Below are 11,859 nucleotides of genomic sequence, written 5' to 3'. Positions count from 1 at the left end.
GTTAAATTCTTTTGTATAAGCTTAAAAATACAAAATAACGCATAACGTTAGGCAAAACAACTGATTCTTTGTTTTAATTTTCGGGTTATTCACTGTGAGCCTTCGCTGTTAACATACCTATCTATGCAAGACTCATTCGAGATTTCTCATAGGCGGCTATGCAAAGCACGTATGCTCTCAGTGCCAAACCTTGAAACGAAACCAGAAAATCAGTTATTCTTCCTAATAGTATGCATTATTTTAAATTTTCTAAGCGCATACAGAAAAATTTTGCACGGAAAATAACAAAGTTACGAATTTTTAAAGGTTTTCATTCCAGCAGCGTGCTGCTGGAATGAGAATGTGCTTTCTAGCACCCATTAACTCCCTAAAATTAGCCCCTTAGGTGTGGAGTGAACCAAAATTGAAAATTTTGATATTTTGGAAAAGCCCGTTAACAGGTGCACTGTAACTTATGCAACCGCAAACAGGCAACGGTTTAATGCAGTTTCGGACGGCTGGTTGTTTCCCTCGAACTTGCAAGATAACTTCAACTCTTGCGTCTCGATCAGTTATTGTTTAAACTAAACCAACTTCAAAAATTTAGGAGAACAAGCTACGTTTTGTGACAACTTTTGTCGCTGTCAAGAAATTTCAATACAACCGAAATCATGCTTATGAAACGTTATAAGTTCATTTTGAGTAGGTGATAAGAATGCAAAATCGATTTTGTACGTTTTACTCCATAGTCGCCGCCTTAAGTTTCTCTGGTGCTCGGGAACCGGTAAGTGAGAATTGAGTAGGTGATAAGAATTTGACAATTTGAGTAGGTGATAAGAATGCAAAATCGATTTTGTACGTTTTACTCCATAGTCGCCGCCTTAAGTTTCTCTGGTGCTCGGGAACCGGTAAGTGAGAATTGAGTAGGTGATAAGAATTTGACAATTTGAGTAGGTGATAAGAATGCAAAATCGATTTTGTACGTTTTACTCCATAGTCGCCGCCTTAAGTTTCTCTGGTGCTCGGGAACCGGTAAGTGAGAATTGAGTAGGTGATAAGAATTTGACAATTTGAGTAGGTGATAAGAATGCAAAATCGATTTCGTACGTTTTACTCCATAGTCGCCGCCTTAAGTTTCTCTGGTGCTCGGGAACCGGTAACTGTGGATGGTTGCACAGTAACACTGCCAGAAATGCTAAACTATCCTCTTAAAAGGTATTAACCGTTCAAAAACAAGCCGTATATACAATACTTACAGTCTTTGTATGTATAACGCATACAGTGTCTTTATGTATGTAACTATGTATAACTCTGCACTCTGCAGGGTTTTGCCCTCCGGAAAATACTAAACCTCTCCCCTAAAATGGGCGAATCAAAGACGTGTAACATTTTGGTTACGAATCTCCATAGACAAACCAAAAACAAGCCGTTAACACTGTTCCTATGCGAAGACTAGTCTTCTTCTTTTCATAGTGTTAAGTCTGCATCTGTGTGCAGACCGACGGAATTCTGAAGGGAAGCAGCCTAATCCGAAAGTACAGCTGGATAGTTTTCATTCCACTTAAATGTCTTTGGTGTTCTCATCCACTCTTAAGGAACACCATTAGGAATGCGGCTGTTGTAAGTAGAAGTACAAACGAACGAGAAAAACATCGACCGCGACAACAAAGGAGTGCGGTAAACAGTAAACTGATAGGTACAGCGGACTTCAAAATTTTCTTACACTTATGTCATCATGCACAAAACGCGCGCAACCAGACACTTTTCTGTACTTGAGCAGTTAAATTTTGGACTGGCCATCGGCCTGCTGGCATTAACACTGACACCTTGCGCATTTCCCAACGGAAACCATTGAACGATATCTCAAACGAATGAGAAAAAAATTTCAAGAATTTTGATACCAAACAAGTTGTATTTTATGAGATCTAAGAAAAAATCGACGAATCTAAAGTTCCTCGTAGACATAGCATAGGATTTGAATCCACGGTTTGGTTTCAATTTTCACACGGAAATCGTATGCTTTGTCTATGACAAACTAAAAATGGCTCGAAAATCGAGCCATTCGTTGGGAAATGCGCAAGGTGTAAGTGTAAAGTCTTGCACGTTTCCTTTTTATTGGTCATTCGGTCCCGGACCGAATGTAACAAAATTTTGAAGTCCATTGTATGCGATAATACGATATACCCATACATGTACAACTATGTGCCAAAATTATTCTGTGTTATTGGGCATAGGGAAAACCTTGTTTGCCAGACTGTGAGTGGTACAACCCCCACACATGTTGTTGCATTTGGCAAACTGGCCAAAATGAAGCCGACGGAACGCCGTGTTATAATCATACGAGCAGAAAAGCTCGGGCAAACCAATATGTAACCTAATGGTTTATGTTCCTGCATCATCCGAAATCACCTTTGCATTGTTTCATAACATCCGCAAGTCACTGCAGCTTGCAGTTGCGACCTTTTGTGTTCGTTTGCAAAACATTTTGATCCTTGTACATTTAGCTTATAGAAAACAATTAACATCACAACACAGTACACTCAATCAGCAGAAAACAGCCTTGGGAGGTTTAAAAACAGAGAAGAACTGATCTAAATTTGCTCCCGGTGGAGCTGTTCCCTGAACGGAGGCCGCATTCCCGCGCTGGATTTCTATGCTGATACGCTGGCGCAGGTATTCCGGTGCTCGTGCCTCGCCAGTTTCTTGCCGTACCCTTCTACCCACTTCCGTCAGCAGACGGGAAGCTTCCGGTCCGTTTGGTCCAAGCGTTTCAAAGCCCAAAGCGCTGAACAGGTAGTCCGGGGTGACGTTATGGTACTTGGTTACCTTATCCTGTTCAGCCTTTGCCGCCGCTGCTCCAGCTCGCACGGAAGTTGCCACGATATGCGATAATGCCACCGTACAGACGCAGGTGATATCCCACGTCAGCATTCTTCCTCTTTCCCATGGTGCTACGTAACGCCATCCGGACGTTGGCCATTCGTTCTACATAAGCCCACTGGTTCAAGCTGTTTCAATTCCGGCTGATGCGAATGCTCGTTTACAGACAGCATTCATAACATTATGTGATTATACTGTAGTAGTATCGCAAGAGCACGACTGTACATACTGTATCATACTGGCATCTGTTTTTACAGTCGCAGAAACATACTTAATTTTACGATGGGTGCTGAGCACACAACAACTTTATCCACCGTTGTTTGCACTTATCGTTAGTATATACTCACTGGTCAGCGTTAGGGCAGGCATGTAAAATTACAGTAAATTACCAGTAATCGACCGAAGCGAAGCGAAGGTCCTCTATGTTCAAGAAAACAGGAATTTTGTCGGTCACGTCGATCATGTCGGTCACGCATTAACAATCTCAAATAAAACAAGGAAGAACACACCAAAAAATATTAAATAAAAAATAAAAAAAAATTTAGATATTAAACATATGTTTTTAAAACAGTTTAAAACAATCTCAGCAAACTTTTTAATTAAACTTGGTTTCCGGCTTCGCTTCGGTCTTTCAGTGCAAGCCAACAGCGGTGCACTTTCCTAGTAGTTTCACTGATCTGTTTTAATCTTCGCACCATAAATTATGCTCAGTATTCCTATAGCCTGGAATTCTGCTCGAATCTTCTCTGGTTTTTTTTGACGTACTACAAAATAAAAAACGTACAAAAGATAATCTTAAACACAGAATAAATTACCAAACGGATCAGTGTGCGGAGCATCGAAAGCGCCTCATGACGCAAAAAATGAGCTTGAAATTCAAAATATCGGCATTTATAAACGCCATGTCGGCCGGCTCATTTATCGATTACTCAGCAGCGGTTGTGGTCTCTTCGCTGCTACCAGCAGCAGCAGCTGTCGTTTCTTTGGCAGCCGAAGATGTTTCCTGTTCACCCGCAGCAGCCGCTGTAGTTTCTTCGTCAGAAGCGGTTGTTCCTTCACCGGGAGCCGCGGCAGTGGACGTTTCCTCACTAGCAGCCGCCGTAGTTTCCTCGGCAGAGGTAGTTGTTTCTTCTCCGCCAACAGCGGCCGCGGAGGTTTCATTGATAGCCGCTGCAGCGGTGGTTTCTTCTCCACCAACAGAAGCAGATGTAGTTTCTTCCCCGGAAACGGCAGCAGTCGTGTCGTTACCAGTGGCACCTGCTGCTGTGCTTTCTTCGGACACCTCAGCGGCCGTTGTGTCGTCAGCTGGTGCTGTGGAGGTATCTTGACCTTCACCTGGAGCGGCGGATGTACTCTCTTCAGCAACCGCGCCGGAGGTTGTTTCTTGGGGCTCACCCGGGGTTGTCTCTTCACCAGTCACAGCAGCGGCAGTTGTCGGTGCAGTGGTAGTGCCTTTGGCTGCCTTGGTTGCTCCTTTGCCGGCAGCTGGCTGAGATGCTGCATTAACGGCAGCCGGTTTCGCTGTAGTCGACGGCTCACTGGGAATCAATACGCGTCCGCCGATAGATGGCTTCGCTGTGGACGCTTTGCCTGGTTTCGCTGTAGTCACTTTGCCGGGCTTGGATGGCACTGGTTTGCTGCTTGGTTGCGAAGCATTACTGACGGCACCCAAATCCTCAGCGGTTACGTTTTGATTATCAAGCAACGGAACATCGGCGCCTTGGTACAAACGGCTATTGCTGTAGTCATACCACTTCTCTGCTTGGCTGCAGTCAACATTGTAAAACCAATCGCAAACCAGAGTGATCTGGTTGAAGATCTACAAAAAGCCAAAAAAGTGTTGTCGAACTTCTTACGGTGACCTTCTCAGCGTGCCCGTGTTACATACTGTCATGTTGGGGCAGAGGTAGGCAGTTTGGTTTCCGTTCATGTCACATCGACGAATAACTGCAAGATAAATTTTATTGGAACATGACCTTCTATCGGTAGTCGGCTTGGCACAATATAACATTACCTTGACATTTCGAGTCGACATCGGCATAAAATCCAGGCTGCTTGCGGGCGCCACAATCAAAATTTCCCGGTGGGATTTCACTCAGGATTGGATAGTCTTCGCCAGCTTTAGCATTGAGATATAGTTGCCTTATATCATCCACGGAAAGCCTGTCTCGGCCTCGAATCTGCGTAAGCGCATCCCAGATTTTCGGTGTTTGATCTCCTGCAGCGCGTTTCACCTAGAGTAGAGCAAATTCCGTACGTTAACAGAAAGGCAACCTGAACAATGTTCTTAATAACGGTTAATATAAATCATGTTAGCAGAAGTGATCTCTTACAGGAAGAGCAAACGAAGAGCCGACACAAATAAGGAGTATCACGACGACCATCATTCTGCTTATGTGCAGTAAAATCACCGTCAACAGATATTAAAATTGAGTGATACTAAAATCTGCGGTTGCAGTTTGCACACACGTGCACAAACAGCTTTATGAATGGACACAAACGGAAGTACTGTAATACTGAAAAAAAATCAGGTGTGAATTTATAATCGTTTGAGTCCGCCTCAAGGTCGGAAATACTCATATGTACATGCAATAATCGCTCGTTAACCCATGTGTTATATGGCAGATGGCTGTCGTGACTGACATACTCTTGACGTGTGCATGCAAGAAACATACCGAAAAAATCATTCGTTGCATGTTATTCAAAATGCAGTAATTTAATGATGATTGATAATTAGATTTTGTTAACAAACTTTGTTACGTACTTTTCAAACCAGCACAACAATGAAGAAAGTTATACCTTCCAGACGCTTTTTTCTTTTATTGTGCAGTTGCTGCCGCTGTGATCAAGCGATGAGTTTGCATGTTTATTACGATATCCTGCTATTACGGCCGATGTGCGCGCCGCCGCGCATTATGGCACTCTGCACCTGGACTAGCCAATACGGGATACACGCTCTCTGATTTGAAGATCTTTGGATGTGTATAACAGTATTGTAATGATAAGCGTTTCAGCAGCGAGGTCGCCGCCATCGGCGCAGACATCGTAACCGGATTGATGCACAAAATTATAGTGTAAACATTTCGGTTAGAAAAAGTAACATGGCCGCTAAAAATGAAAATTAATAGAATAAAAAGTGCAAAAAAATCGTGTGCAATGGACGCAGTCATGGCCGCCATTGCGGAGTCGCATAGATTGATTTTTCCAGCGCAGAACTTTTTGTTGTGATATCTGCCCTGAATACCGCAGCAAAATTTTTTGGTAATGGACACTTGAGTGCGAAATCATGAGATGTACAATACTCTCATAAAATAATAGACTAGCGTAGTTAACGTCAGTTTGCAAGCGCGAAGCGGACCTTAATTACAGTACATATGCCTGAAATGAACTGAAAAAATGAAAAATGAACTGTTAAGTATGTATCCTACTGATAAAATGAACGGAAATGAACTGTTAAGTATGATGAAAATGAACTGTCAAGTAGGTCAAATGAGTAGTAATATGCCTGTCTCGACCGGCTTTTAGATGTGGGACGCTGATAAGAGCGTCCCGGGATGACGTCCCGTTTTTCAAAAATAATTTAGAAAATTCTGAAAAAATTCCTAATGACCTAGAAAAATTCGTAAAAATAGGGTAAATATGTGTTAAATAGAGAAACGTGTTTGAACATGAAAGCTTGAATGCAACTGTGGTATTTATAGCCAAAATAGGAACTGACGGAAAGTTAATTACTAGCTGATGGACTTGTACAATCGTATATTATCGTTCCTTGAATGGGGGTATTCATCTTGGACCCCTTTGGAACTGGCTAAGGCTGGCTTTGAATGTACTGGTTATGAGGACTTAATTACGTGTAGTTATTGTCTTGGAACTATTAGTGCACGGAACATAAAGGGTACACCGGTTGCAACACATAAAATTTATTTTCCGGATTGTAAAATGTCGAGATCAGAAAGTGAAGTTACCAGCTGTAGTGACACCGAAGCGGACGCAGACGTTTATGATGGAGAGGCTAGTGAGGAGGAATTTGCTGGATTCGAGGTGTACAGCAAGGACATCATTACCAAGGTTTACTGCCCAAAAATGCAATCCTATGAAAGCCGCTTCGCTACTTTTGCTCGTTGGCCAAGCAGTCCACATCAACATCCACAAGAAATGGCTGCAGCGGGTTTTTACTTTATAAACTATTGTATACTGACACGCTGTTTTTACTGTGGCATGGGAAGAGATTGCTGGAGAGAAAATGAAGACCCTTGGGAGATTCATGCTGCCTTAAGACCGCAGTGTCCGTATTTGATGGAGCAGAAGGGGGAAAGTTTTATAAATACGATTCAGCAGAAGAAACAGAACAAATATAGAAATGCATCTAAAGAAGGTTAGATTGGCAGTAAAAGAGTAAATACCGTATTACAACTAAGCTTTCGATATTGTAGATGAAGACGCGCTGCTGTGGCCAGACAACGTGGCCGAAGAAGAAAAAATTCTACAAGCTTTACAGTTCTATAGTTGGGAGCACGTGATGGAAGCCTTACGCCGGCGTCCGAGTGCGAGAATCATGGCCCAGTCGGAGCTGGGGTTTCCCTGGTCTGTTCCCTGGCTTGAACAGGGTTGCCGGGACAGCGAAAGGCGTGAAAGGTTATTGGCTTTATATAGTGGCCCTGCATTGCTGAACGGTAAATCAGTTTTGTGGTATTAACAGAAATGCGAGAATGAAGGGTAATAGCGAGGAACATCTGCGGGCAGTAAGAGAGCATTGGCGACGAATATTCCTACGTTCTCCAGCAGATCATCTGGCCGAAGTGAAAGACGAAAAGCTGTGTAAAATTTGTTACACAAATGTCATCACGCAGGTTCTATATCCATGTGGTCATTTTGTTGTTTGCAACTGTTGTGTGAAGGACTGTGATGGTTGCCCAATGTGTCGTTCCGTCATAAAAAAAATCTTGCCAGTGTATTTTTGTTAAAAAAAAGAACAAGCTGTGGCTTGCTACTGAAATTTTTTTTGTTTTATGTTAAGCTACCAGGGGATTGAACCCCAGACCTTATCCTATAAAATTGTTTAGTTTACGAGTAAGCCACAACATGTTCTGGTGAAAGTTGATTAAAGTTTTGCATCTATTTGATTACTTACTGGAAATCCACAACGCACTCTGCGCAAAAGGAACCGGCAACGACGGATTCGACCAATAGTTATTAAGAGCAGTTGCATTACTACCAGCGTTATGTATCAGCTTTCACGGAAGCTAGTCAAACATTCAAGTTTGTTACAGGACATACAAGGAACAAGCAGCATTGGACATGACCAAGATATGGTAACGTCTATTGCTGAAGTTCCGTGGTACACGTCCTCCCTATATTTGCAAAGCCAATACTTTTTAAGTTCCAATTCACATTGAGGTGTACATGGAACTGGTGGCTATGGAAATGACCAATTACAATTGAGGTAATTTCCATTACTACCAGCGCTACGTATCAACTCTCATAAAAGTCTGTCAAACATTCAAAAATACTGCAGGACGTACAAAGAACCAATAATAATGATGGATATGACCAACGTGCGGTAATGTCCATCATTATGGCTCCTGCTACAGACCGTCGACTTATTTATGAAGCCTATACCTTGAGTTCTGAATCGCATTGAGGTGAACATGGAGCTAGTCGCAATGGAAATGACCAATAGAAACTACGGTGATGTCCATTACTACCAGCGCAATGTACAACTCACACAAAAGTGTAACGGGAATTACGGATAGTAACAGATTAGATATTTGATCACATTCCTTTCAAAGCAGTTCCTGGTAACTGAACTGGTTTCGGTCCTGCTCAGTAGTCGTAGTAAGCTACATGGATTCGATCAATCCAGTTTAACTCAACCACGATTACAGAGCAATACCGTATATATGAACAAATAAACAAGTGAAAACTCTGCAGGGTCATAGTATGAACCCTGCTCAGGTCAGTAAAAAAGAAATATGGAGCCCAAAAGGTCACGACGCTGACGGTCCTGCTTAGTAATCGTAGTCAGTCCAAAGGATTTGGTCAATCCATTTTGAACTGATCTAAAATATCCAAGCAATACCGTGACGGGGAATGGCGGGCGAGACAAGGTCGCTAGGGCCATAATATCCAACTGGCACCGAACAACTCTGAACCACTTTATACACCAAAGTTGGTTCAAGAACGGAAGACGACTGAATTTTGCTGTTGGAAATATTGGGCTTTATATACCATGTTTGAAAACTGCTGACCGGAAATGGCAGATACTATCTTTGTTGTAACTGGTATATAAGAGCTGAAATGTTTTGCAACTGTGGCTACCATGAAGCATGTCAGTACCATGGCGCAGATGTACGACAACACATTAGCGGTAATGTACGAGGCCGAGATTTTGCCTTTTGCAGGTTCCTATAGCCAACTGCAGTGGAGTTTGGCTGGAAATGTAAAGGCCAACGTGATAACGTTCAAGGGGAAGTTTGATTGGATGGAGATTGAAGGTCAACAGGGAGAGCGATTAGTATTCATCCATCTCTTACCGATGGAGGCAAAGAAACTACACGAAGCGTTGACTCCGCGAAAGACATCCATCCGGCTGAAGTCCGTCGAAGGATTAAGCTGGGACATGGAAGTGGAAGCTACAACATACTGCTCAAAGTTATTGTTAAATCATCCAGAGATGGTGCTGGAGCTGCCTTTATTGGCCCAAAAGAAGTTGTGTAACATTCTACAGGCGTATGAGCGCGAAATAAATGAAGCGTGTGCTGGCTAGCTGTTATTGATGGCAATATTGAATAAAGTCTATTTAAGGTGGTTGTTGTATATAGTACAGAAAAAACCATATCGTTAATCAGAGAATATCTTTACACTGCAAAACAAAAACGAACGCCATATCGAACACAATGGACGCTACATCAGATATAATGTACGGAGCGGTGATTAAACCGTTAGACCAGGGAGAATGCGAAGCGAGCTGGGATTTGAAACGAGGTACAAAAGTTAATATCATAACGGGCAAGGGAGGCCGTTTTAAGCGATTGCAACTTGTGGACGAACAGGCAGGGGCGAGAGTGTCCTGGACGTTTGGTGCTGCAGAAGCATACGACATCCATGAATTATTAAAAAAGTCCAAAATGGTTAAAAAATTTAAAGATACACAACCGGAATCACCTTGGACATTGGAAATAGAGTACGAACTGGATTGTTCAAGAATGGCATTAGTCAACGCTCATGGGTTCTCCATCCACTTTAAGAGTTACGACCAGTATATGCTGTATCATATACTGCACGGTTTCTTGGAAGAAATTAAGATAGCACTAGAGACCGATACGGCTGCGGGTGTAAAGTCTATTTAAGGCCTTAGGAGTTCAAGTTTCAGAGTATAAGGCAACGACCTGCAAGTTTCTAGAACGTCGTTTTTTTTTTATTAAAAACAACCATGGAGTTCAAGACGATTGTTTTCCTCCTGTGTGCTCCATCGGTGTTCGGCGGTTTGGCAAGTGATAATTCAACCTTTAATAGTGACACTGAGATGTTTGTCAGGGACGTTGTGAAGGAAATTCACGGTAAAACAAATATAAAAACAGAGGGTCGTCTGAAAGTCAAATAAAAAAAAAACAATTGTTTAGATTTGGCACCGGGTATGAACATCATGGTCGATGGCTGGTTATGCAAAATTCTCCACGTGGGGTATGAAGTCCCCAAGCCTAAGAAGCCAGAAGATTTTTTTTCTAGTCTACCAGTTAACCCGAATTGTTCAAGCTGGTGGGAGCCACAGTTTTTGAGAGGTCGCTATCGGCTTCCGCTACCCCGACCTGTGAACGGTGACTCTGACCTAGGCCTGTATGTTGGGAAAGTCATGCAGGTCGCACAGTACTGCTGTAAAATAGTATCGCGTCGGGCTGGTTATCAGTCATGGTGGGAAATGATCCTTGAACGGTATCGATCCTATAAAGGTGACCCTAACGCTACCATACCGATGGCCGGTATATAAACCGAGAAACATGCAAGCGGTTAGTACGGCAGTGTAAAAATGTCTGAAGTCAACGAAGACTACGATAGTGGTGGAGACTCTCTTCTGGTTGAAGATGGCGAATTGCAAGATTCTCCAGTAAGCTCAACAAGGTCTGTTCCACCGCAAGTACCGGACTCAGCTTCAGTACCAAGCGCTGAAACCGGAGCGTCACCAGCCACGCCAACTCCGCCACAACCACCGCTACGGCCAGAACCAGCAACTGCGTCGACTTCAGCGCCTGCGGCGGATAGGCCGTATCGTCTACCATTGGGCGCTTTGAGTGGATACACTTTGGTTTGGTTGGATCCCCCGGGAGCGCCTACCAGAAGAACGGACACAGCGACTCCTGGGCGTGCTGCAGCAGGCTATCGGCTGCAACATGAATTCAGACGGTTCGTATACCGTCTGCACTCGTTTCAACACCGGAACTGGACACTGCGTACACCGTCAGCGGCGCGTTTTGCGAGAGCCGGCTTCTTTTACACGGGATTGCGTGACCTAGTGAAGTGTATTCATTGTGGACTAGAGTTAGAAAACTGGGAGCCGCATGACGACCCACAAGCTGAGCATGACTGGCATAGCGGAACGTCCTGCAGACCAGATCGCCCGCCGCAAGAAAACTGATGTTAAAACTGACGGTTTTGTTTTTTTTAAAAAAAAAAAAAAGAATATCGTTTTTTCGTATGTTTATTAGTTTATGGCAGAGCAGTGGTCTATTAAAGCGGAGAAGACTTAGTAAAAAAAAACAAACAAATTGAACTTTGATAAGATTCATGTGAACATTAAAACAGTAGCAAGCGAAGTTCGGCTGCCGTACTACGCACAGCCAATTCCGACTTTGCACCCAAAATATTAACTTTACCAGAGGTAAAAATTACACAAGTTGCTTCCGGTAGATGGACGCTTAGACCAGGAAACAGTTCAGGTTCATAACACGGGCGGTAGCAGTGCAGCTTTTAAACACGTTATCTAGTTTCAATGGTCGATACATG

General features: G+C 43.1%; 2 protein-coding genes across 2 annotated transcripts; one reads left to right on the top strand and one right to left on the bottom strand.

Moving 5' to 3' along the window:
- Positions 1-3,541: 3,541 nt before the first annotated feature.
- Positions 3,542-5,348, bottom strand: LOC129595657 (mucin-22-like). The gene is made up of 4 exons (XM_055492729.1): positions 5,193-5,348; positions 4,874-5,093; positions 4,748-4,806; positions 3,542-4,678 (listed from the first exon to the last, which is right to left on the bottom strand). The coding sequence occupies exons 1-4, from the start codon at positions 5,244-5,246 to the stop codon at positions 3,785-3,787; spliced, it is 1,227 nt and encodes a 408-aa protein (XP_055348704.1). The 5' UTR covers positions 5,247-5,348; the 3' UTR covers positions 3,542-3,784.
- Positions 5,349-6,628: 1,280 nt separating this feature from the next.
- Positions 6,629-8,371, top strand: LOC129596850 (baculoviral IAP repeat-containing protein 8-like). The gene is made up of 3 exons (XM_055494229.1): positions 6,629-7,234; positions 7,293-7,494; positions 7,559-8,371. The coding sequence occupies exons 1-3, from the start codon at positions 6,799-6,801 to the stop codon at positions 7,821-7,823; spliced, it is 903 nt and encodes a 300-aa protein (XP_055350204.1). The 5' UTR covers positions 6,629-6,798; the 3' UTR covers positions 7,824-8,371.
- Positions 8,372-11,859: the final 3,488 nt, after the last annotated feature.

Source organism: Paramacrobiotus metropolitanus, unplaced genomic scaffold, assembly GCF_019649055.1.
Source record: "Paramacrobiotus metropolitanus isolate TYO unplaced genomic scaffold, Prichtersi_v1.0 Parri_scaffold0000003, whole genome shotgun sequence".
Taxonomy (NCBI): Eukaryota; Metazoa; Tardigrada; class Eutardigrada; order Parachela; family Macrobiotidae; genus Paramacrobiotus; species Paramacrobiotus metropolitanus.
The sequence above is the reverse complement of the archived record's forward strand: the minus strand, read 5'-3'. Positions and strand labels throughout refer to the sequence as shown.

Bases quoted from the DNA above. Each gene is read 5' to 3' on its own strand.
- LOC129595657 (XM_055492729.1), bottom strand. From the start codon at position 5,246: ATGATGGTCGTCGTGATACTCCTTATTTGTGTCGGCTCTTCGTTTGCT. The intron at 5,094-5,192 runs GTAAGAGATCAC...GCTCTACTCTAG, and splicing joins GCTCTTCGTTTGCTCTTCCT to GTGAAACGCGCTGCAGGAGA. The intron at 4,807-4,873 runs GTAATGTTATAT...TTTATCTTGCAG, and splicing joins TGTCGACTCGAAATGTCAAG to TTATTCGTCGATGTGACATG.
- LOC129596850 (XM_055494229.1), top strand. From the start codon at position 6,799: ATGTCGAGATCAGAAAGTGAAGTTACCAGCTGTAGTGACACCGAAGCG. The intron at 7,235-7,292 runs GTTAGATTGGCA...TCGATATTGTAG, and splicing joins TAGAAATGCATCTAAAGAAG to ATGAAGACGCGCTGCTGTGG. The intron at 7,495-7,558 runs GTTATTGGCTTT...TGGTATTAACAG, and splicing joins GACAGCGAAAGGCGTGAAAG to AAATGCGAGAATGAAGGGTA.